The following is a 27,843-nucleotide window of genomic DNA, read 5'->3' on the forward strand; positions in this document are numbered from 1 at the left end:
GCGTCAGTAACCACTGAAGGATCCTAGTAACTAAGGGGTCAGTAACCACTGGAGAATCCTAGTAACTTAAGCGTCAGTGACCACTGACGGATTCTAGTAACTAAGGGGTCAGTAACCTCTGGAGGATCGTAGTAACTTAAGCGTCAGTGACCACTGACGGATTCTAGTAACTAAGGGGTCAGTAACCTCTGGAGGATCGTAGTAACTTAAGCGTCAGTGACCACTGACAGATCCTAGTAACTAAGGGGTCAGTAACCACTGGAGGATCCTAGTAACTTTAGCGTCAGTAACCACTGGAGGAGCCTAGTACCTTAAGCGGCAGTGACCACTGGAGTATCCTAGTATCTTAAGCGCCAGTAACGACTGACGGATCCTAGTAACTAAGGGGTCAGTAACCTCTGGAGGATCGTAGTAACTTAAGCGTCAGTGACCACTGACGGATTCTAGTAACTAAGGGGTCAGTAACCTCTGGAGGATCGTAGTAACTTAAGCGTCAGTGACCACTGGAGAATCCTAGTAACTTAAGCGTCAGTGACCACTGGAGAATCCTAGTAACTTAAGCGTCAGTGACCACCGGATGATCCTAGTAACTTAAGCGTCAGTAACCACTGAAGGATCCTAGTAACTAAGGGGTCAGTAACCTCTGGAGGATCGTAGTAACTTAAGCGTCAGTGACCACTGGAGTATCCTAGTAACTTAAGCGTCAGTAACCACTGGAGGATCCTAGTAACTTAAGCTTCAGTGACCACTGACGGATCCTAGTAACTAAGGGGTCAGTAACCTCTGGAGGATCTTAGTAACTTAAGCGTCAGTGACCACTGGAGGACCCTAGTAACTTAAGCGTCAGTAACCACTGAAGGATCCTAGTAACTAAGGGGTCAGTAACCTCTGGAGGATCGTAGTAACTTAAGCGTCAGTGACCACTGACGGATTCTAGTAACTAAGGGGTCAGTAACCTCTGGAGGATCTTAGTAACTTAAGCGTCAGTGACCACTGGAGGATCCTAGTAACTTAAGCGTCAGTAACCACTGGATGATCCTATTTCACCCGTAGGGATATGACGTGTTTATAACTATATATATACGTCTTAAAGCTTCTGAAAGCATAACAGTAATAGATAGGATGTCGACAAGGTCAGGCGCTAAACACTCTTCATTCATACGGCATCTCGAAGGGTAAGTCATATTGAAATACTTTACGCTTTAAACAACGCTTACTTCCATATATATGTATACATTAATATATCATGTGCTGGTATTATCAATCTACGATTCTTCAGTTCCGCGCTGTCGCAGGGAGACAAACAAGAACATATCGCAGGCTCCCAAAACACACATGCATACACTACACGCATGCATCTGGCACGCAGGGGAGGCCGTCCTTAAATGTCCATAGCTGTTGATAGGACGTTAAACAATACTAAACCAAGCCATCTCCGCAGCTAGTGAATGAGAAATTAAGCCATACATGACCTAGGTATAGAAATTAACTTAAGATCGTATATCTTTTCGTAGCATACGAAGGAGATTTACATTTTATGATGCCGATGATCGCTCTCATTAAACCAAACGCCCTAACACTTAGCTATCGTCGATATAATAAACTTTAAATTGCAAATATACACTTTGGATTCAATCAACTTGTACATAAGTTATTAAAAAATAATAACTTATGTACAAGTTGATTGAATCCAAAGTGTATATTTGCAATTTAAAGTTTTTGTTTTGGAATTTTGGATGACCATTATATCATTTAAGGATTCCCGTCTCTCCGCCTAAAAATGTAATGAGGCACTGGGGTTATTTTCTACGCGCATCGCTATTGCATAGCCAAATCATTTCTGAACACAAAAACATACCTTGCGGTAGTTTCTTCAGATTTTTTGGGATGTTATGAAATTTCGATTTTTTTTCTATTTATTTTTTACAATGGAACAAAAGGATACAAAATACATTTTATTTGATGCAACAATGGTTTATTATAAATAAAACACATAAAAATAATAACAATGTCAATATTGATGAACATAACACAAACAAACTGAGCAATTTTCTAACAATAATAATGCGACACGTTAAGCACAACGAAAAGAAAATATAGGTGACATTTGTATCAATAATAATTCTAAATTCCAAAAAGTCATATATACAATTTAGAACATACCATATAGCACTTTTTATATACGAATATAATACAGTAGGCATTACCAACCATTAACATTACTTCAAATAACCAATATAAAACAAAATAATAAACTTTCACATTATATACAGATAACAACATACCATATTGTGATATAAAACAATATCACACTATATAGTAATAATAAACTTTGTCATTTTACAGATAACAACATTTATTGTGGTTTAACAAATATCATACTATACAACAAAAATAAACTTTTACATTATTTACAAATAACAACATACGATATTGTGGTATAAAAATATCAAATTGTAAAAATATCATTGATGTATGTAATATAAAAAATGAACTTGAAATAAAGGTCTATTGGGTATACATATGTAATAACAAATATAGAATATAATCCTGACTATTGTGTCCAGATGTATAAAATACGTTCCAGGCCAAAATGTCTTTCATGTCGGGTATTGCACAACCGTAGCCTAGTACCGCATTCCTTACAACCTGTCTGGTCCAGGTATTCAGATAACATCGCGAGTTCAACCACTCGTCTACCCTGCGACCAGGTTAAAAAGGTATTGACGTATTCGTGATCATTGGTACTGGAGGGATCCTCATCGGACGTCGGTGTCGGCTCATCAGTAAAATTGCCAGTAAGCTTAGTAGGGGCCTCAGTAGCCGGCGTCTCTTGTGTGAACGAGTGTCACTTTGTTTCGTCGCATAGTCGTGGTCTAGCAGTTGATATTGGACATCGTTGTTGTTATTATTGTCAGTTAATGCGTTTAGTTTACATTTAAAACGGCCGCTTTTACGTCGGTAAGATAACAACATTGTCAACATGGTAATCAGGGACAGATGACTCTAACACTGAAAATGACAGTGGAAATCTTTAGTGTTTTGCTCTGGCTGGGACGGGGATCCTTAAGGGGCTTGTTCAACCTAACATATAACTGTATCTGATGACACTAAGCAAATACATTTCACGTCGGAATATTATATTTGGGAAAGCTTTCAAAGCATATTTAGATGATGAAGTTTAAACGAGGAAACATTCCTCATCCTTCGCATTTCGGATATGTGGTTTATTATGTCAAACCTTCGAATGAAGGGAGACATATTGTATTAGTACTGGTTCTTCTTCTTCTTTTTCTTCTGGTTCTTCTCATCTGACTTGTCCGGGCCAGAATTTTTAAACCATTGAAGATATCTTAATCAACCTTAAAGTATACCTGCATCACTCACAGAATGTGTGCAGTGCACTGGAATTAGGTCTCGTGTGTCACTAAATACAGAGTTATGGCCCTTTGTTTATTTTTAATACCGAAGTTTGTCCACAGCATAACTTCCATGTTATTAAGGCCCCGCAACAATATCATGTTATAATTACATTCTGTATGCTTAGACCCATTGACAAAAAATACTTTCTTAAATGCATAACACAGGTGTACATGTAAAATGTATATTTTGCTTCCTTGCGATTTGTTTTGAAGTCGAAATGTCAAACGTCAAGCTCAGCTATATAGGCAGATTGCTTCTTGATGATTTGGGGGATCTATTGTCACAAGGAGCCCTTACTGACATGTCATAGTTCTTTTTTCACTAACGTTGACCAAACTTGTTAAAGTTTTAATGTATCTTGGGTAAGAAGAAGTGTCAAATTCTAAATTATAAGTAAGGGGACACATATGTTTTTGTTCACAAAAACAAAATTCTAGTTTGTAACTGATTACGTTTCCATGAATTGTTTAGCGGCTTACAGAAGGAGGATTTCCGTTTCAGATACCATCAGCATTGTACGTTACAAACACAGTTAGTCTTGATGTTGTTAGAAGTGCTTAGAAACAATATTAAGGATGTTTGCTATCTGAATTGTGGAGTTCCCTGATAACAATCCATCTCAAATTTCTTCATAATGCACAGTGTTATGTTGCTGTCTCATCACACACGTGTATTACGTCGTCATATCACTTTTAAACTCGAGTGATCTATCGACTTATTCAATCCTTTTCTATACGGGCACTCCAAAGTCTTTCTCTGAATTTCTCTAAATTTTGTTTAATATCGTCCGTCGTCCGTGGTGCGTCGGCCGTTAACATTTTACATTTTCAACTTAAGCTGAAAACTAGCAAAGGGATTTCATTAATATTTCATGTCAAGGTTACTGACATCTCCCTGACCAAGTGACGTTATTTTTCGGGTCGATCAAAATCCAATATGGCCGCCACGGCCGCCATTTTGAAAAACTATTTTAAACTTAAAGTCAAGTTCTACATGGTAGATTGAAATGAAACTTAGTAGGAATGATAAACTCATGATCCTGATAAAGTGTTTATCATTTTTCGGGTTGATCAGAAATCAAATATGGCCAACACGGCCGCCATTTTGAAAAAACTATTTCAAACTTAAAGTCAAGTTCTGCTGGGCCGATTGAACTGAAACTTAGTAGGAATGATTGACTCATGGTCCTGACAAAGTGTTGTTATTTTTCGGGTCGATCAGAAATCCAATATGGCCGACACGGCCGCCATTTTGAAAACCTATTTCAAACTTAAAGTCAAGTTCTGCTGGGCCGATTGAACTGAAACTTAGTAGGAATGATTGACTCATGGTCCTGACAAAGTGTTGTTATTTACCGGGTCAATCAGAAGTCCGATATGGCTGCCACTGCTGCCATTTTGAAAAACTATTTCAAACTTGAAAACAAGTTTTAATAGGCCGATTTCACTGAAACGCGGTCTAGGAAAGATCAGCTCATGGTCCTGACAAACTTAAGTTAACTTTATACTTAACTTTTTTTACTCAAATTGGTACATATTTCAACAACCAAAAAAAAATACTGTAGGACTCAGGTGACCGTTAAGGCCCTTGGGCCTCTGTTTCAATCTACCGTCTAATCAATGCATTCTCTTTATCATATCCCTGACCTCAGCGAACATTTGTTATTACTTGCCTTTTCTCAGCCTGTCCAGTCCTGCCCTAAACTACACGTTTTTTGTGGCATTCGAATTTACAATTGCTTTTGTGTTAACAAATTGTTTGTGTGTTGCATAAACTATTTCTGCAATGAAACAGAATGTTTATAAATACCTTTCACTTGGTTGAATACAATTTGTTACCGGTGGTTACATAAATGTTGACAATAATCAGTTGAAATACATGTAGTTTTTCGATGCGGTTATTTTGAATCATGATTGATAGCAATGGTCAAAACGATGAAAATTCACTAAATTGTTCCTATTCATATATAAGAATTTGGTGGAGGTAGAAAGTGTCATAAAAATCCTCTGTCACGTTGTAAATTGAAACTGTTTGAATAAGAAATTTAAATGTCCTTAAATAATGTTGTATGTTAATATTTTTGATCGATTAACATTCCAAACATCGATGATTTTTTTAAATGCAAATACCGAATTAATGCACAACTAGTTTTTATTGTAAATTTTTAACACATGTATCATTACCTGGAAGATGTTATCATTCTATTTTACAGAAAAAACATGGTGTTTTTTGTACTGTTGATGCTGTTGGTAAATCAGGGGTTTATCAACGGTGATAAAGTTGGTAAGAAGTCATTTGCTCTTTTATTAATTTTTCCATCGAACATTGTAGAATATTTCGTTTAAGACAATATATGCGATCTGTGAGCACTTTGTTCTTTTAAAAATTCGGCCAATAGAATCACAGAAAATTAAAATTCAATGTGTATAATGGAAAGAAAAGGGCATTTTGTCTTCATCATGTAGCTGAGTATCAATGAAGTAAGCAAATAGTTAGGCGAGGATGAAGTGCATCTCTAAGCTCATGGACATCACGGAACTAACAACATTAAATTGACAAAAACAAACGATGACAGCAAATACTGACCAGGCGGCTAACGCATTATGCAGTTCTTTCATCAAATGTACAATGATTTAAAAAAAAAAAAACATAAAATAAACGACAATTTGTTATAAAAGTAAAATATATGAAAAATTGACCAATGCTGTGTGAAATTTTGAGTCAGAATCTGATGTATACTTATACTTAATATGTAATTTATATACGTTTTCAAGTAAGTGGATTTTTTTTTTTGATTTTTGATTTTTTTTTTATCAATTTATTTTTCCAACAGTTTTTCATAAAATAGTTAAGAGGAAATATAAGAAATTATGAGAAAGGAAGGAGGTTGAAGTATTGAATAGACACTGTCAGGTAAAAAAGAAAAAGAAAAGAAAACATGAGAATCGGAATAGTTGATATTAGTTATTTAACTTTTTTGTTCTTGTTTTCAAATTATTATTATTTCTAAATGATAAGTAAAAAAGGTCTTACTCTGTTTTGTAGAACTCAAAGCTAATGTCGGCAAGTGTTTGGTCGTCGGGGAGACACTTGAACTGAACTGCAGTATTACCAACTGGAATGAAATTAGTGACCCTGACCTTAATCAACTAAATATAGAACATAGCTCTAAAAAAAGAAGGTTTGTTAACCATTCCGTTATTGATAACAGAACGGTGCAGGCCATTATTTCAAATATGGAAAAAGGTGATGGCGGATACTACAGATGCAGCTACAAACCAGATCCCAACCTGATAATGGATCTTCTGTTCGAAGTAACAGGTAAAATGGAGAATTAATGACGCAGAAAAAGTCGCCTTGTTTCCCTCTTAAGACTTTTAATAATTGTCTGCTTCATTTTAGCATAATAAACTTCATTGCAATGTAAATTGCAAGATGTAAAATTTAAACATGTTTTCGTCAAAAGCATTAAGTTGAGACGAAATATCTGTTGTACCAGGTCCCTGCAGGTACGGCGTGAGAGTTGTACCTGCTGCTCCCATTGCATGACCGTAAGAGGCGACTAGTCATTTCTCTTCTTTCTAAACAACTTTCTTCTTGCTAATGTCTCCCTTGACAATGCGTCACTTTTGGCTTTTGGTTGAGCGTTCGCCCCTGTGAGGAAGGCTTTGGGTTCTGTCCCCTGGCCGAGACATACCAAAGTCTGTAAAAATGGTAGTTTTTACTCCTGCTTAACGCTTAGCAATTTAGGAGTGGGGCGACTGGTTAGCCCGTTGTCAATATAATGTGACCGGGTAAGGTGTTCTGCTGGCTGTCTTGAGCAGTATGTTTCAGTGAGGTAGCACTATAAAATCGGCACCAGTTCCGCGCTTTCACAAGGAGACAAACACGACCATATCGCAGCCTCCCAAAGCACACACGCACTACACGCATGTATCTTGCACACAGGGGGTTGATAGGATGTTAAACAATACTAAACCAAACCAAACATCTGTTGTACCATTTCCATCGATCAGACTGGAGTGAACCTTTGAAATTATGGCAAACATTCAATATGCAGTTGTGTGGACGCACATATGTGCAATTTGGTAGAAAAATGAGGTACACTGTCTGTGTGAATTCGTATCACTATAATTTAGATTATGTTTAATTTTGCAATGCGTTCTACACAGTATCATAGTCACCACCCGACTGTCAATGAGTCTAACTCGCAGGTAACAGAACAATAGGTAAATAACATTCTGATGAGTGACCAGTGTTTTCCCTTACCTGTGCCGCGACGAGTTACGGGTGAGGAAAACAAATGTCCAGGCCTATATAGAAGATCGAATCCATATTTGTTGAAATTTTACGCGTGTCAAATTTGGTTGTTTAGAACAATACCCGAATTAACATAATTCCTCAATTTCAGGGAATACAGATAAAAAGATTGTACATTACATATTATAGATGTAGCTGAAATATAGTAAACATACTTATACAATTTAAGCACATTGTATAAAGGTTTAAATACGAAATTGTATATTTTGTTTAAGTTATTCCTTATTGTACACTTACCATGACTATAATCGTCCATCGTCCACATAGAGTGCGCAAGAATTGTCAAGATTTTCATCGTTCGCACATCGTGCATTCACCCCTGGAGGTCGAGAATCGAGAAAAGAATACACCTGCTGTTACCCACTGCATGTATTGTAGGAGGCGACCCCTGCAGAGTTAGGGATTTGCCTTTGTGTCCTCTGGCGACCAAAATAATTCTGCTGCACCCATTGCAACATTTGGGATCTTTATTTTTATTTCTACTTCTAACTACCTTTAATTTCCTAGCGCCTTGCTTGGCAATACCTCAATACTGGCTTTAATGTTGAACGTTCGCCCAGTTGAGGAAGGCAATGGGTTTTGTCTTCATGTCGAGACAAACCAAATTCCTTGAAAATGGTAGTTGTTAATTCCTGCTAAACGTTCAGTGTTGAGGGTAATGGCAACATTGGTTCACCTGTTGTCAGTATAATGTGACCGAGCGGAATGCTGTGCTGGGTGCCTTCGGCATGGTGTTTCAGTGAGATAGCACTATAAAGTCGGCATAAAATCCGCTATATTACAAGGAGGCAGGTACATCAACATACCCTGCCTCCAGCATACACACACACACTTACATAACACACATGGGGGCACGTCCTTAAATGACCTTAGATGTTAATAGGACGTTAAACAAAATAAAACCAAACGAAAACAAACACCATGCGTTGTGCGATCCAACAACTGTAGTTGATATAGTTTTTAATGGCACTTAAATATAATTCAAAGAAACAACAGAACATTAGCAAAGGATACGGGTGCTACCCGTCACTGTTTTTGGTTTCAAAACCAATTGATGGTTAGTTAGGTATTGAATTATTAACGGCCCATCAACACAGAAACGTTTTGTTTATTTTGTATGTCCTATTTATAGGTAAGGTAACTGATATACGTGCCACCATGTGTGTAATGTATGCGTGATTGTGTGTTCATGTGCTGGAGACAAGTTTTACTAATGTATATCTCGTTGTGGTTGCGCGGATTTAATGCCGCTTTTAGAGTATTGTCTGAAATACCATGCCGAAGGCACCCAGCACAGCATTCTGTCCGATCACATTAAACTGAGAACGAGTAAACCAGTTGTTGCAATTACCATAGATAAAACACACGAAATGAAACGATTTCAAACAAATGGATGTGGTAATATTCTGAGTAAAAACCGGGCATTTCAGATCTACAAGGTTTATATAAGAAAGTGAAGACCTACGTAATGACAATATGATAATGAAACATAATGACAATATAACAATGAAACAATTTTGAACATGAACAATAGTAAAGGATATTGCAACACATTTTAACTATAAATTTCATAAATGAGTGAAATTGAGGAAGTAGGCTTGAATTTTTAGTAATATGTTATGGGATTACAACACACCCAAACATTTCATTGATCATTGCCGTTGCATCATGCGGTTGTACTTAATCAAACCTACAAAAAAAATCCAATGTAGCGTCAATGTCACCTTAATATCGACACAGCTTGATAATTATTTTTCAGATCCTGACCCTATGCCTGCAGACATCGACTGCATCGCTAATGGTGCAGCAACACAGGTTGATTGTACCTGGAGCAGGCGAGACCTATGTGCAACTTGGCGCCTATTTTATTCCCAAACGTATGTTATTGTCACTGCGTATCATCAAATGGTCGTACAATTTTGCGAAATATTTTATTTGATTTATCATTAAAGGACTACTGATGTTTTCTTTTTTTCATACACAGTGGTGATCGTGAGACCGCGTGTGTACTCCCGGTACATAACTTACAGAAGAGCTGCGCAGAACACACCATTGATTCTAGCAAACGTGTATGTATGTCAACCCTGCAGGTCGGGGATCGAGAAAAGAAAGCACCTGCTGTTGACCACTGAATGATCGTAAGAGGCGACTAATGAGGAAATTTCCCTACAGATTTAGGGATTTGCTTTTGTGTCCTCCACTAGGGGACACAAAAGCGACCAAAATAAGTCTGCTGCTCTGTTTCAATATTTTGGATCTTTATCATTCTTTCTACTTCCAGCTACCTTTAATTTCCTAGCGCCTTGCTTGGCAATACCTTACTTTTGGCTTTGATATTGAGCGTGTAGTTGTTATTCCCTATTGATGTACAGTTGTGTGATCAAACACCCCACCTAAATTACCGTTCGCACACCGGCCGCACAAAGCGTGCAAACCAAGGGCAATGTAACAGTCGATCGCCCCGTTGTGCGATAAAACGCGCACATATGAGCGATATCGGTCAATAGATGTTACGGAAAGAAAAACAACCCGGAAGGTTCGAGTTAAATAAAGTCCATCGTAAACATGTTATATATCCGATATGTATATTTTGATCATTTCCGATTCAATTATGCATGTAACATATTATGACAGTGACTGTACAACTGTCAAAAATGGGGTTGTACTGTCGGATACAATGCTAGCTTAGGTACGTTGTGAATTGAATAGGCTTGATAGCCGATGGAATTCATCGATGATTGGACAGTTCTCAAAAAACAATAGGTCCTTACATGTGTTCATTGTGTCCGTTATTCTTTGTGTAGAAATTACACACCTCTTTTAGGGTTGACTAGTATTATTTTTTTACCTTTTACCTAGTAATTAACAGGCAACTGGTAACAGATAAGACGGCTTTGTTAACAATTTTGTATGACCGTATATCTACACACTTGTCGATTAAAGTCGTTTCAAAACAATGTTGGTAGGTGATATGACCAATACTGTTAGATAAATGGATAACCACATCAATCAGGCTGGAACATGGCAATAAACTTCAAGCTGGAAAGATAGAAGTTTGAATACGAAATCGTATTTACATACAGCCAATGTTGTAATAGATATCGCACAGCTTTTCATCGTTCGCATTCCGCACATCGTGTAACATTGTGCGACCCCACAGCTGTATAGACATGCAATTTGCATGTACATTTATAGATGTACATTATTAACTTAAAAATGTCAATAGTAACAGGATAGTTATTGTCTCAAAGTAAACCATAAATAAGTAAAAACTATACAACGAGGAAGGAACGTAACTTCATATTCGAATTAGATGAGTATACAATTATTGTGTGTTCACTTCATGTTTCAATAGAGTGTATATATATATATACAGTGTACTCCTAAAAGTAGATATTCTATGCAGTCAGGATGTCGCCTTTCCGATTCGCATGACCTAAATTCTCTTATACTTTTGTGTGGGACCAAAACATATTTCCTTTTGTGTTTTGTCTCTGCTTTTGTCCCCTACCTCCAATTGTGATTGTTTTTGTGCAGATAAACACACGTTGCCACCAGCTTCCCACAGAAGGTAAACCATTGCAATTGAGATGCAGTGTGAACGTTTTCTTTGGCACTAACTTTAGTCTTAGACTAGAACGAAACAACCCGTCCGGCATTGAGAGAAGGACATTTCAGAAGAGATTTGACGACACTATTGGTGAGCACGGATATCTTTGTTTGAACTACGTACACTGTTTACCTGTATTACATGTATTGGATACAAAGAACGGACTCAAACGCAGTGAAATAGAGCTACTTATCATAAGTTTTAAACAATATGTAACAGTGATAAAAGTGTAAGTACAGCTGACATTAACACTAATACACAAACTAAATTATAAATGATCTTAACTGCATACTGAATTAAATATAGGTGCTTTGTTACAAGAAGTTTATATAAAAAAACTGAAAAGCAGATGATAACATATTACAGGTATTGCAAACTCTTTTCTCTAATAAGTGGATAAAGATTTTAACAGTATCGGACAGTACAACAAGTGAAAGATTTCTATCGGATATTGCGACCACTAGTGCTATATGTGACGTGTCACGTCATCAGACAAATGTCAGTAAAGCATATGCATTACAAAGTGTAAACATACCCGAAATTAAAATACAATGAAAATCAGTTTAATGTTGTCAAAAAATTATACCGAAAATAATGTTTCAGTCAAACTTGATGCCGTACAAAACCTGCTAGTCCACAGTTCATCTACAGCAATGTCTCTCGACTGGAAATTTCTAAAATCTCCACGCTATTATAACAATGGTATTCGCTGTAACGTGTCATGTGGTATGGAAACAAAAACATTGGTGAGTAGTGATGTAAGCGAAAAGCTTTGTTTTCAATTGAAGCAAGTTTACCTTGGTTAAGCTCACTTACCGTCTCTGCACTGCTGGAATATGTCATGACAAAAGCATAGCCCTTCGATTTACTATTTAATTGGTTTCAGCTAAAATAATACAATCTCTAGGCTGATACATGTCCTTTAAAGGTTACAAAGGGGTGAAATCCGAATTCAAAGCTGGCGAATGTTAAGTTTATGCTGCAATGAGATTGTTTGTTAATGATCAAATTTCTTTGCTTGTAGCATCCACATGTTGGCCCGTTAAGAGCCTTAGATTTTATCATATACCAGGGATGAAGAGAGAACGTAACCCGAATATTTTTGGGAATTTTAAGCTACACTTAAACTGCACAGTATATCACAATGTATTCGGAGATGTCAATTTAATAACATGCATTGTATGATTTGTACAAGTTTTTCGAGTAGTTTCATAACACATTCTCAGAATGCCTTAATTACACTTACATATAAAAACATATATTGGAAAGAATAAAAAAATGGACATAAAAAACAAAATGACAACTGACAAATCAATGTTTTTGTCTCCATTGTTTCAGATATTTCCAGAGAATGACACAAATAAAGACGTAAGAGGAATTCTATTCAACAATCTGCATCCATTCACAGAATATAACATTACAGTGATATGTAAGGTGACTGTAAGTCGGTACTGGGGAGACCCAATAGAACGTGCATACCAAACAGAGGAAGATAGTAAGTATAACAACGATGTCTGCTATTACCATTATCATGCTTAATGTATCAGTAGAGGGTTATGTATTACATGTCACAAAATACATTCATGTTTCAAAATATTTCGTTATAACATCTAAAATAAATTCATTCATTTATGTTATTAGCATGTCTCAATTTCTACATAAAACAGCTTTCTTAGTTAATGGGAATACCAAAGTTAAGATTTATATCTAACAGAGGAACATAGTATTTGATGAATACTGACAAGTTGTATACACACATTTGTTCATATTCTGTCTTAGTTTCATGGATTTTGAGTTAACATAACATTTGTTTTATTTTCATTTATTTGTCTATTTGTTCAAGTTTTGGTATTCTGTGGCAAATTGTTTTTAATGTTACTTCCATCACAATACAAATAGTGTCTGCGTGTTGCTGTACAAGTTTGATTTCAGAACACATGAAATGTTAAGCCAGATAATGAAGAAAACAACGACAAAAGTGACAATTTCCACTTACTGATGGTTATCTCATAACATGCATAGGGCAAAGTGTCATAATACTTTACATTCTCTGAACGCATTGTGAGAGTCCTCATCATTCCATTATAACTCAAATTTGTCCTTTCGTACACAAAATAATTTTCGGTCTTGTATTCTTTACACCTAGTTCCCCTTGTTGGACCTCACGCAACAGACACGTCCTATACATTAGCAGGGTGCATATCAGAAAGTTCCGGTACCTGCAGTCTGACCATCTATACAGAGGTAAGTTGCTTCATCTCCTGAATAGAAGGGAGACTACGCAAAGTAGATACACCTGAGTGAAACTCTTCTTTGCAATAATAACTGATGCAGTGGTACCATTGACCCTGACCTTAGTGTAAACCTATTTCATAGTTGTTGTAAAATAATAATTTATTTTTATATTTTCGGATTTTCTGTTATCTCTAGCAGGAAGACACGTTAAATACCAACGGCAATATTACTGGATATGCAGTTGAGATCCGAAGTAGGCAGGAGCCTAAATTAAAGCAGCGGTTTAATTTTTCAAATTCACGAACAACGCTGGAGATCGGACCGCTGGACAAGGGAATAATTCCGCCATTCAATGTGTCTATATGGTCTAAAACGTCTAAGGGATTGTCTAACAGATCCACGGACATTATCATCAAACCAAACAAAGGTATATGTATATAAGATAAATATGTACATTCATGTTCATGAAAAGTAAAATAGAAACACAATGCATCGTATACACGAATGCATATTAACTTAAAGGCTTGATGTATAAAATAACTGCCGTAACGGTACATGTACGGTGTCTCAAATATAATGATATCTGTGTCCATATATATATATATATACATTTGGTGTGGCAAAGCCCTTCTATATTACTACTAAAGTACTGCCAAAAGCAGCTTCATCTTATGAGACTATAACTGAAGTTGGTCTTTGCACCTCCGAGCGACTTAACAGTGTCACTACCGAACTTATCGGTATCTTCTGCTTTGATCCCGAACACCAGCTGCCTGTCTCAAGTGTCTGTGAAATCAACAAACAATTTTACGCCTGGATTTTTCACCAATTCAACCTTCTCCGGTTACACGATCAACATCAACATGCCGGACTGCAAATATAAATCTGACCTGATTACTGCGGGCTTCCGTTGAGTACGTGCGCCGGATATAGGTCGCAATAAAATCGCAAAATGTTTTACGACACTTGATTACTGACTTGATTAGTTACTTACAAAATGTTATTTGTTACTATTTTATGAATTGAGAATATGATACGTATATAAATTAAAAGCAAATGAATTATAAACGAAAGTTGCGGAGCCTTTTCAAGTTTGTATGGTAAATAGCGCGCGACGTCAGCTGTTATCTTTGCCGTTCTAGATATTGACCTGACCTGACGGTAATAAGCGGGAAATTTGAAAGTTTGAAAAGACATAAATTATTTATGCGAATTCTCATCAAGGAAATATAAATATAAGCAATAAACTGCATAGATGTGGCAGACCAACTGGTATAACTGCGCGCACCATGATAAGTTTGTCTGTGTTGCAGTTAAACCAGTTGGTCTGCCACATCTATGCAGTTTATTACTTAAATAGACGTTGCCGACTAAATACTCAATCAACGATTTGTGACTTGGATCCTATTTAGGTCGTCGGACTGTCGACCATTTCCACACCAACATCTCTCTTTTGAAAATGCCGCGTTGTTAGAGCTGCGGATGTTCCTTGGCTACGTGACCTGATGCTGGAGATATTTCTAATTTAAGGCTCTTACAGGGCACAAGTCTAACAATAGTGTGAATATGTAAGTTAGTGTCTGTGATTCAAATAAGTATGTATTGACAGGCGTGCAGTAATACCCAATGGTGTAAAAATACAATAAGGAATTTTAACAAATTACTCATCATTATTTGGTTTAGCAGTAATGATTTAAACACCCCTCCCCCCTTGAGGTTTTTTTTAAGTGAAAGTTTGTAGTAATTCGATTTTATATTAAAACAGTCGGTACATTTTTGTTAATATGAATGACCTCTTTTGTTACAAATACAGAACCTGTTTTATCATGAGATTGCTATATTTGTATATCGAAATGTTCAGACATTGCCTTCCAAGCGTTGGTTGTTGAGGAACAGGACGCCAGCTACCTCATTACGGCTGAAATATTGTCTAGCTCGTCCTCTTCAGAGTTTATCTGCCATTGGTGTTACGGGCTTAAAACGGACAACAAAATAACGTGCAAGGTTTGTATATCTACAGAACCTTCAACACATAGTTTTGCTATATATCACCTCTTAGAGAAAAGATTTTTTCAAAGTGATTCAGATTTAAATATAAACATTCGTTGAGCTTTTATTGCATATATTTAAGCAGATTTAATGCACGCGTAAATAAACAAGTAAATGCTGACACAGTGATGCATATCAAACATTGTCCGACAATCCTTCGTATAGCTTTAAAAACGGAAAGGGTATTGCAAGCGAGGTGAAGAATATCAATAAAACAGATCGTCAACAATCCATACAGCACACGCACTCTCAACACTAGCTACTGTACAGTTCATCTACACAGAATAATGTTTGTAACAGCAAAGGTAGTCCCAGACATTGATGTACTATAGCAAGATTTAGGTGTGAATCACGAATGAAACAGGCCTAAAACATAGGTACATGTACATGGAATTCACTTATTATTTCTCAAGCGAAATACATCTCTAAAAAGGTTTTCAATGTCATAAACATACAAGGTACCTTCGTTTTCCAATTTACTTCAGCAACACTATAGTATGAGGTGAATGTAAAGTACTACATGTAAAGTGAATGGGAAATGAGGTTCATATTTCATATCGTTATTCAATCCTTGGTGGTAGTTGTGAATCACCAAATTAATTACAACATGTTTTGTCAAAAAATGTTTAAAGGGAGGATATGGATACAGGAACTCCTCAAAACCAGAGTTTTTTATGGAAAAGAGTGAACTGGATGAATCAGGTGTAGAAGATGATAACAATTACCGATGGTATTTTGGGATGTCGGTCAGTACAGAGGCGGGTTCTACCGGTATTCATTGGGAGGACTGCATCTTCCGGTCAACCAAACATGGTAGATGTATAAAAGACATATACTCGATTTCTATTTTGCATGTTAAAGAATGTATATTACCTAATGCGATCCAAACAGTCTACCATTCGGTAGAATGTATAGCTGTTTTCGTCTAAAAATAATTTCAGTATATTTTAAGGTTTCTGCATCCATTGTGTTGTATTTTCCTATAAAGTTTAAGTCCTTATTTTGTCCTTTGGGTGTTAATACTGAGGTATGTATTATATTTTCTATTACTAAGACTTTTGTTAATCAAATGATTGTCATTGTTTCCAACACACGTATGCCATTATAAATAGTATGTTTTTATATCGTTATAAATGCATGACCTTCTTCTCTTTACATGTAAATGTAAGTGAGTGTTGGAAAACAGAATTGTAGATATATGGCTTCGTACCTTATTAATACAACAAATTTACAGTTATAGTTTTGATGCATGTAGTAGGACATTCGATTTGTGTTTGCAATTATTATCCCATTCTGTACTAGTTCAAAGTCCTCCCAAACCTGAAATGCCAGTGCTATCCGACGGAATACGTAACCAGATCGTTGTGCTCGTCCAGGCATTCTGTCCTCCAGTCAACAGCAACAGTGGAAGTCTTCGGCCAATGAACTACACCGTTGTATGTACTAACAATGATGATTTTCGCGGTAAGTTATGACGTTAGACTATAAAATAGTTTGATTTCTAATGAATAACAAAAACAATAGCCACTTATATAGCGCTCTATCCTTCTGAAACTAACAGATCTAGAGCGCTTTACAAATTAATATAAAGCACATGTTCATAAAGTAAACCTAAAGATATACAATTAGTAAAATAATACATATACATTGTACGGTCGTGGGATCGCACATTTGTGTGCACGATGGACGAATTTTGTGCAATAACTATCGAGGTTGGTGTAAATTGAGGAATGGATTAATAATATAATTATATACGGTTTCGTGTATAAAATATTAAGTTGATATTCTAATTATGTTTCTATGGAACCTTCATCTATAGGCTTTCTATCTTCTGTCTATAGAAGCACTGACCAATTTCCGAGCGTTATTCAAATAAAGTCAAACTAAAGAAATCAGGCATGAAACAACCCGGCTGTTTCGAGACATTTTCAACAATATCGATGTTGTAATAAGCTGATCAACCTTTGATACTACATAGTTCCGTCCACATATTAAAGGCATTGTGTAAACTGATTTTAGATGAACGAACAAAAACATTCGAGGCTCGCTACAACGATAACCGTTTGGAGATCAACGATTTGAAGCCTGGTTCAACCTACAACGTGAAGTACAATATTGGCTATCGGCAAAGCACAAGTCCCTACAGTGAACCAGCTTCCAAATACATCAGCGCTCAACCACAAATAGAACGTTAGTTTTCCCAAACTCAGAAACGTTGATATGTCAAACAGAACACTATTAACACTTTTAACTTTACCAGAAAAAAGGAGAAACAGAAGTATCTTTTTTTCTGGATTTTATCTATTTTAGTTGTGCTCCATCATGTCTGCATTTTTAAAAATGAGTTAAACATATATTTAATCATTCTGATGTAAATAAGATCTTACACGAGTTTCCATTTGGTATGAGATTTATGAAACGAGTCTAAGACTTTTTCAATTTAGCGAGCCTCTGGCGACCTAAAATGAAACATTCGTTACGAGTTTCATAAACTTCATACGAAATAAAAACAAGCGTAAGTTCCTTTTTATCACATAATCAAGATTTGTTGTATTAATTCGTGTAAAACGACATTTTTCATTCAACCCTCAAATGTAAAATGCCGCCATTTTGACTCGATTGCGTATGTCTGTGACGTCATGTACTTGTCCTAGGCGTGACGTCTCAAGTGAAACAATTGAAACTTGCAGCCAATCACAGGGCTGATAGGTAATATTAAATGGGTCAATACGCAAAAAATATGACATGGGTATGTTTACTGAACAATACGGTACATTATGTGATAAAAACTATTATATCAGAAAATATACGTGAACTAGTCAAAAGGCGACATTATCAATAAACAGTACTAGAAGGTTATATTATCCACGTCAATACGGTTTGCTATGTAGTGTACATAATAATACACTGCATTTATTTCACTGAATCCATTTTATATTTGAAGAAATCATACGTTTTTTATGTAAAGCTGTAGAAATAATTTTGCTACATGTATCACGTTTTCTGTTTCAGTGATTGTCGGATTAGCAGTCGGGATCACATTTGTCCTTCTCTTCGGAATCTTGTGAGTATGGTACAAAGTCAAGCGAACAAAAAAAAAAAAAAAAAAAAAAAAAAAAAAGTGAATTCTGAAGTGTCAAAAGAACCATTATTCGAACTTAAAATCGATAAAACTATGAAAATATGAACAAAGGGAAGATTTACATGGAGACATTAAAAAAAGGAAAATAAGACCAGGTAATCCGAAAGGGGAAGCGTCTTCAGTGCAAATAATGTTTCGTATAGAACCGTCTTCACTTTTAATTTACAGCATCAGTTACATACAGCATAATTCACAATATAATGTTTCTACTTAATAACACATACCCTACGTATATAGGTTGTATTTTCATGATAATGCTCGTATAACATAAGTGTCTGAAAGATGCGCTTTCCATTCGATTATAATTATTGTCTCGATGTGTAGGAAATAAGGTATACGAATAAAATCAATAGCAACATTAATAACGCTGGGAGTATTCAACCTAATTCACATGTTACAACAAGACATGTTAATACATTCCACTAGCCAACACGAAATTTACCTGATAGTGTTTAACTGTTTGTTTTCATATATATGCTTGATTTGTATTTTAAGTCATTTAGGGTCAAGCAACACTATAAAAGGACTAAAAATCAGTAGGTTAAAGGCGTAAAAGATGAAAGTTAAATTATAGGAAACTGATTGGTAGTATAGTATAGTATATCATATATCTATATATTTACATTTGCAATGCATAGTGCCTAGATAACTGTACTGGTCCCATTGTAACATATTTTCCAATAAATACAACGGGGATTAGGTCAGTGTAGTGATACAAAATGCGAAATGACTCGCGTTTCAGTGAGAATTTTAAAAAGTACACTATAAATAAAAAGGAAAAATACAAAAACTGTAGAAAATAGAAACAGAATGTTATGAAATGGTATGAAACAATGGGAATAAAATAAATAAAAAAATAAATATAGAAAACAAGTAAATCAACCACGTGACGTCAGCAACCGAGTTTGTCGTCTGCTTTTAGAAAAGATGGCATCATTGGAATACATTGACGAGGAAATGTTCAATGAACCTATCAATCATGGCACTTTTGGTATACATCTACCAGCAACACCTAATCTGCTAATACTGACCAAGAAGAAGATAATTGGAGTGATTCGTCAATAACTGACCTGATAGCGGCCTCCGAAGTGACTCTGAGCGACATTCAACACATGGAAAGACAAATAACACAATCCGACATGGATATACCCCTCCGGAAACTCCGGTATTGGAAGTGATTACTTCCATGACGGCAAACAATTTGGAAAAAATATTGCAATTAGCAGATAATATCGGGGCTACTACTACTACTTTCCCTGAAGTCAAAGATGAGACAGTTCATGTGCAAGAGGAGCCCGATACAGATACTAAAAAGAGATTTAAAACAGTTGATGCTAACCAGCAAAAAATATACCAAGACGCCAACCAAAGCGAGTCAACCAAAAAAAACACATCATGGGCCCTGAAGCTGTTTCAAGGTAAACATTCCTCCATTTACACACATACAAACACTTGTACACACACTCATTACGTTGACATTTTTATGAATGGGTTTACAGCCACCAATCAAAGCCGTCGCTGACCAATTAGGCTACCGTCTGAACAAATCATAACAAATATCTCACGCTGCAAGTGACTCCGTGTAAACAGTGTAAACACACTTGATAAAATTAATTGATTATCGCATTTTAAAAACAGCAAATAAACAATTATTTCATCATTACACAAAGCTTTCATCTTCTTGTTGCTGGTTTAAAATCCGTTATCATATCATGATCGATCAGAGCAGCTCACAAAATCGTGGATTATAACAAAAAAAATATTCTCTTTTCAGACTGGCACCATGAAGTATACCAGGGGCCCTTGGATTTTACTGATGTGAATATGGAAAACCTAGCAACAGTTTTAGCGAAATTTTACTGCGAAGCAAGACCAAAGCAAACTGAGGCGAGGGCAAGCATGTTAAAACCTGAACATGCCGGGGAATATCACAAGAACACTCTCAAAAATATTAGGGCTGCATTGAACCGTCATTTACAGGACCTAGGCAGAGACATGGATATTGTTAGGGATAAGCAATACAAATCATGCAACGAAACCTTAAACGGTTTATTAAAAGAACGTATGAGGTCTGGCTTTTCACGTCCGACCTTACACAAAGATATCATCACAAAAGAGGATCTCAGCAAAATTTGCACCTACCTGAAATCTATGTGTCACTCATCAGCTGTTGTTCTCCGTTTAGCTGTGTGGTACAATCTCGCGATTCATTTCGTCAGTCGCGGTTTGGAATTTCATCAACAGTTGCACCTAAATTCGTTCGATTTCTGCAGCGAATAAAAATGGCACAGAATACGTGACTATTAATCACGAGACACGGCAAAAAAACTTCCAGGGGGGTTTATCAAATTGTAAAGCCCCGTCCGACAAACGAATGTATGCAGTAGACTCCGAATTGTGTCCAGTAAAATCTTCTCCGTCAACTCATTAACAGAACAGATGAATCAGCCCACAAGCTATTTAACCACTTCATTCGTGACGTTACGGAAACCAGCCCCGTGTGGTATACAAACAAACCACTCGCCGCCCGCACATTTGCCAACATGATGGCTGACCTTTGTAAGGGTGCCTGTGTCAATCGGAAGTATACCGCCCACTGTCTCAGAGCCACATGTATTGAGAATCTGTCGCAATCGGGTGACGAACCAAGATGCATCATGTAGCTGTCGGGACACAGAAGTGAATGATCTCTTCGATCATATAATCGGTCGTGTTCTTCAGAGCAGAAAAAATCGCTTTCTTCCTCGTTGTCCGCTCTTGTAACTGGCGAAAAAAGTATTGTTGCCCGTAAGCCGGTCTCTGAAAATGGCCCACTTTCTATCGTTCCGGCCATGACCAAAACGTGTAGCACAGCTTCAACGGAAAACACAGTCATGCCCACCACAGTTTTAACAGAAAGCACAGCATCACACTTGTCTACTCCATCTTCTGCATATTAGTCTAATTCGTCTTCTTTCAAGTCAGGGTTCTTGAGTAATTCTACCTTTCATGGATGTTCATTTACCTTCGGTAAACAGTGAAAACTTGTGTCAACCGACTCAAAACTTTCAATAATGGCCGCCTCCGCCAGCTGATCTCTGACCTAATTACCGCCAAGTGGCGATGTTCCGCTGTGTTGTGTCTTAAAATGTTATTGTATGACAGTTAAATCGCTAAATCACCACAACATATATTAAAAAGGTCACATGTTAGTATACAAATTGGTAATTGACATATATGCATTTAAATAAAAAAAAAATCAATTATTAAATTGATGGGTTTACTGAGGAATTTTCTTGTTTATTGTTTTTGTCGGCCTGGTTTCCCTTGACAACGACTGTGGAATGCGAAACTACCCGGCTGTTCCGAACAATTTACCGCTGACCCAGTCGGTGTGTATAAGAGTTTTAAAACAGAAATTAACAATTCTCGCAACATTGCACAACTAATATTGTTGGTTTGGAATATAAATATAAGGATTGGTTGTCTTATTTTTGACGTTTATTGTCGTGTAAACTACATCGAGCTTGTGATATATTTAACATGGTGCGCTAACGAGCACCATTCAATATATCTCAAGCCCGAGGTGGTTTACACGCCAATAAACGTCAAAAATATGACAACCAATCCTTAAGTAAAGTTCAATTGATGTAAAGAATCAAATATAATTGTCACTGAAACTGTTTAAAACTAACTCTAAACAATTAGTAAGTTGTAAAATCTATCTTGCATTTGCAAAAATCATCGCATTTAATTAATATGTTTATTTGATTCTCAACGGCCCATCAACACAAAAGCGGTCGTTAGGGCCAATAAAAGAAGATAAAACATATATAGGGAAATTACATCAAACAAACGAAAATGTGAAAGACAAACGTCAACTTGAAAAATTATAATGATATAAATTATCTATGATTAAGTTATGTCTTTTTGAAAAGACCAATAGTTTTAAGGAAGGTTAATATTGGAGAAGTAGGATAGAATTGCAGAGAATGGCAGGGAATTGCAGAGATACTGACTGGTTCGAAAAGTGATTTGAGATCTGTGATATTATTATAAAAAAATCTCTCATAACAAGTGTTTTACTGTAAATGGTCGTGACATGCTATGCATTGAGGCTGATCTTCAATTTTCAATAAATAAACATGGGTTACATGTATATGTGAATGGTCAATTCGGAGACGGGCAAGGACAACCTCGTCTCGGCGGTTCTCTCTATAACTTGCATACCAATAACCGTTTTTCGGTTTTACATGGTGTAATTTGCCACTTAGACATTACAAAACTTGTTATTAACGGTTTGAAATAAGTGAAATGAAGTTTAGAATCAACAGGTGGTAACAATAAAGCCGCGTTGGCAGCGCAATTGTAAATGATCTGTCACAAATATAGCACGAATGCTGGTCTTTTCGTAAAATGTAAGTGTTTGTGATGTGGGGGTTGTCTTAGTGCATTTGAAAGAGGACTACTTCCTCTTTTTTGTTATTGGCTTTGATTGTTACATATAAACCCGTTTGAAGTTGAATTGCAAATAACTAATCAATATCTTTCTTAGTTGAAATCATATTGCTGAGATCATATACACATATAACCTCACTTTTTAGTGTAAACGTCCTGAAACTTAAGTGGTTATTGTGAGCGCATATGAAGATTATACATGTATAATCTGCGTCACTTGAATGAAACGGATGTAAGTCGAGTGACTATATAATTATTTACGAGACACTGAGAATGAAGTGCGGAATTGTATTAACATCTCTATGCTTTCGTACACATACATGCAGTACACACTGGCTTGTAACTGAATACATTGAAGTAGCTTAAAATACGACGTATCCTACACCATAAGATTTTTTTTTCTTATCTACAAAGTACAGGCATGCGATTAAAACGCGTCAAGAGTAAAACAAAAAGCATATAAAACACTGTCCTTTAATTCAATAGGCAGTTGAAAAATACCACCCGCAACGAAATGTAATGCTATTTATCAAATATCCTAATTATTCATTTAAACATTGTAATTTATTTCATGTTTCAGAATGATTTGGAAATTAGCAAAATGGTATAATAAGATAGAGCAGCCCATCGAAGGTGTTGAAATTAGGAACAGTAATTGGGTAAGTAAATGTAGCATTTATAGTTCTCATAGAGTAAGTAAACGTATCCTGACAACAATATTAACGGAACGAGTAAACATAGCATCGACCACGATATTGGGTTGAGTAAACATAGCATTGACCACGATATTGGGTTGAGTAAACATAACATGGGTGACACTAATGGCGTAAATGAACATGAAATTGACAAAAACATTGGGGTAAGATTACATAACATTGACCACTTGACAAATGGCTTCGGAAACATTACATTGACCACAATAATGGGGTTGCCCACAACAGTGGGGTTCTGTAACATAACTCTGACCACAATAATAGAGTAAATAGCAGTATTATTAACAAACAAGCATACAGTTATAACATCCTAATGCACAATCGTACCCTCTAATTCCGTCAAAATAGATCGAGTTGTTGATCTCGAAAGATCATAACCAGCTGTTGATAACATCATAACCTTAGTCATCACTGCACACATTGTAAACATACTATACCGGTACTGTATATACCTGTGTAACCGATCTCAGCTACTGGAAACAAACTTTTTGCCTTGATGTACTACATACTTATATATACATTGTATATAATAAATAAAGGAAACTTCATATACATTAAGTGTACCACGACTCAGAAGTAAATATTTGATAATTTAGTTTGTATCTGTATTGGGTGGTCGGTGGGTCACCTGCTCGACCGCGTTGGTTTTCTAAGGGTACTGAGGTTTCCTCCAACATAAAGTGCCCCTGCGCAGTGCATTTATGGGTCCATAAGAGTGATTATTATAAGTTGATATAACTCATTTATAATTGTTGTACCATTTATAATGCCAAAGCTTATAATAGTAATGTAAGTCGGTATTTTAAACTAAGCTTAACCCCCAAAGCATTCGGGTTACTTATATGTTATGGCTATTCAATCTTTATTCTCAAATAACGACTTGTTACCTTTACATTTATAGTTTTACCAAAAATGCAGCATACATGATAACTGCTTTACCTCCTCCTGTTTATACCCCACAGTATAGTCCGTTACTAAATGATATACAAACAAACCCCGATGAATTTATGAACATTTTGAACAACTTGAATACTAAAAAGCATCAGATCAAGATAATCTGTGTAATTTCGTGCACGACTCCTCGGTTATCTTTCGGCGCATATATTAAATTTACTGCTACTAATCGAGTATTCTCCTACTGGCTGGAAAAAACCCCGAGTGTGCCTAAATTTTACGAAATACAACCCAAAAGATCCTACTAACTATTGTCCCATCTCATTGTTATTAAATATAGAATATTGCATAGAAAATAAATGTTAATACACTGATCTACGAGTTTTGCTTTCAACGATGTCGCAAAAAGGCAAAAACACCATACAACGCCTCAAGCACATATACACACGTTAATTAAACATGTTGAGGCACGCCCTTAAATGACCGAAGATAGTAATAGGACGCTCATCTTAATACCCCCGTCCCCCACCCCCAACAACAACAACAACAACAACAAACCTACAGATTTATTTCTTAATACGACCTTTACCTATCGATTCATTTCAACACCTGTTACTCCCCTGTTGCTTCTATTGAGCCATGTTTGTGTTTACGCTTCATAATTTAACATTTTGTTTCAACAGGGCAATTCCAATATTGATCCTACAGACTGCCATGATGATATGTGTGTCGAATCAAGTGAAGTTGAAGATGTCACGCATAATATAGTCGCTGAATGTAACAACGGTCATGATTACTTACATCAAGCATCTAAAATTTTTGGGAACAGACCAGACTCAAAACACTATAAACTGGCTACTCGTAATTGTTCCGATATCTTTAATCCGCATTATGAAATAATCGGTTCAATCACCAGCGGAGCAGATATAGATGTAAGAATTTCCGGTTCGGACAGGTTTGAGCATATTGTGGCAATTGATGACGAAATGTGTTCCAATAAATCGTTCGCCTCAGAAGACACGCTTAATATAGTTGATGAACAAACAGCTGATGCAATAGATATGTTTCATCAATCCACAAAGTCTTCTGATGTCACTATCAATGCAACAGCGGCGAGGACGGAGAAATCTGCGGATGGCGAAAGCGGTATTTACAACCATTTATTAACGACAAGGAGTGTGTATTCGGAAAACAGCGACGACGCTGATAATACTCCAGGAAGTCCCAAGTTTACAGAATATATGCCGATGAACGACGGATGTTGCCAACGCGTTTCTGAGGTGATGTTAGACGAACAGGATAGTGCAGTGACATTACCTAGTGCAACCGAAAGAGAAGCAATTGATGATGAAGATGATTCAAGTCAGCAGCACATCGAGGATTTTCTTGTCATGCAACCGAATTCTTTATTGTGTGTCGATCAACCATTTCCAAGTCGGCAAAATAAAAGCATAAAAAAATCGGAAATGTCTGAGAAATCCCATCCGACATTTTCAGGATATAAACGACTGCCTCAAGCAGAGACTTATCCAGTGTTCAGACCAAACATAGGTCACGAAATGTTCGATACCTTTGAAACTGATGATGAACCGTGCACCAGCGATGCTGATATTGAACTGCATGTTCCAACAGTACCGTTTCCGCTGATTGAAACAGGAGATACCCAACAGTTAGATACCACTATGAAACTGGACGAAACTTCCAGAAAATCAACAAACCAAATGTGTGTCTTGGGAAGGATTACAAAACCTTCAGTCGAAAATGCTGGTAGCCAAAAACCTGCCAAAACCCATTACCAAACACTTCCCTGTTTTTAATGGGACGTCCATATTCCATATACTAAGTAGGCTTTCGAGGGTTTTCTGTATAATGATTGACTTCATTACTGACAGCTAGAAAAAAAGTATTTTATGTCGCCTAAAAATTCAACTTTATTTGATTTAAAATCAATGGATAACTTTGACTCTTACTCTAACTTTGAAAAATTGTTCGGGTACTTATAGATACATGTGGTAAAACATCCCTAATACATGTCTAGGTTTTTGAAAACAAAGTTAGTTTTAAAGGGAGCATTTTTGCAAATTTTGACCATCGAATTCAATGTCACACAGTTATATTTCCTCCGATTTCATTTGGAGACTGTATTGTATCAGACGCCGTACAGAATGAATTAAAATAAAATGATTAGTGTGTTACCGCTTTGCTTTCCACATATTTTCCTATAACATAGTGTGATATATTCGTTATATGCAATACAAGAATAGGAAGGCTATTTAAGAAGAAACAAAAAGAATAGAATTCACCGGTGTTCTACTTTATTTAATGCATTATTCCGGTGATGTAATTTATACGAAAATCGAAATTCAATATTTCCTTCGAATCGGCATTAAAAACCATGACAATTGTATTTGGTGTACTGTACAAAAGAACTAATTGATATCATTTATTTTTATATTATTATTTGTTTTATGAAAAAAAAATTGATTGTGTAAAATTTTTGATCCGGTTAGAGAAACTCTTGTACACATAAAACTATTACAGGGCACGTCGCACACGTACACGTATACATATATAACAGATTTTCATTCACTCGAGCGTTTCCGTTCCTTGTCAAAAAAGATAAGTGGTGTATAGTGTGTCAATGATAACATCCTTATTTCAACAAAGGCATTATCGACTTGACGTCATAATGATATTGTACACAGTTGTTGTGCTTAAAGGAGAAGCACCGTTTAACACTGTAGCATTAAGAAAAATATATGATCTAAAATAATCTCTGTACCGGGGAGTTGATAACATAAAATATAATGTGACTATCGAAAACATCGTGTCCATTAATTCTGAGGAGACTAATACTAGCTTGCCTGCTGTCTTACTCGTTCATTTGATTCAAATTGTGTTGGAATGAAATAGAATTTTATCAAACACTTTCTTTAAAAAACATTTTTTCTATTGCAATATTTTTATTGATCATTCATTTTTAAGATTCATGAAGCTTTGATAATTTTTGTTTCATTCAG

General features: G+C 36.2%; 1 protein-coding gene across 1 annotated transcript; it reads left to right on the forward strand.

Annotated features, from left to right (window-relative positions):
• The first annotated feature begins 1,102 nt into the window (after positions 1 to 1,102).
• Positions 1,103 to 27,843, forward strand: LOC110449533. The gene is made up of 17 exons (XM_021496468.1): positions 1,103 to 1,175; positions 5,636 to 5,706; positions 6,469 to 6,744; positions 9,503 to 9,620; positions 9,728 to 9,812; positions 11,281 to 11,443; positions 11,957 to 12,099; positions 12,692 to 12,848; positions 13,500 to 13,597; positions 13,784 to 14,015; positions 15,450 to 15,592; positions 16,270 to 16,450; positions 16,940 to 17,101; positions 17,657 to 17,827; positions 18,650 to 18,701; positions 23,797 to 23,875; positions 25,507 to 27,843. Exons 1-17 carry the CDS (start codon positions 1,123 to 1,125, stop codon positions 26,638 to 26,640), a joined length of 3,318 nt encoding a protein of 1,105 aa, XP_021352143.1. The 5' UTR covers positions 1,103 to 1,122; the 3' UTR covers positions 26,641 to 27,843.

Source organism: Mizuhopecten yessoensis, unplaced genomic scaffold, assembly GCF_002113885.1.
Source record: "Mizuhopecten yessoensis strain PY_sf001 unplaced genomic scaffold, ASM211388v2 scaffold4631, whole genome shotgun sequence".
NCBI classification, from domain to species: Eukaryota; Metazoa; Mollusca; class Bivalvia; order Pectinida; family Pectinidae; genus Mizuhopecten; species Mizuhopecten yessoensis.

Bases quoted from the DNA above. Each gene is read 5' to 3' on its own strand.
- LOC110449533 (XM_021496468.1), top strand. From the start codon at position 1,123: ATGTCGACAAGGTCAGGCGCTAAACACTCTTCATTCATACGGCATCTC. The intron at 5,707-6,468 runs GTAAGAAGTCAT...TCTGTTTTGTAG, and splicing joins TATCAACGGTGATAAAGTTG to AACTCAAAGCTAATGTCGGC. The intron at 17,102-17,656 runs GTAAGTTATGAC...AACTGATTTTAG, and splicing joins TAACAATGATGATTTTCGCG to ATGAACGAACAAAAACATTC.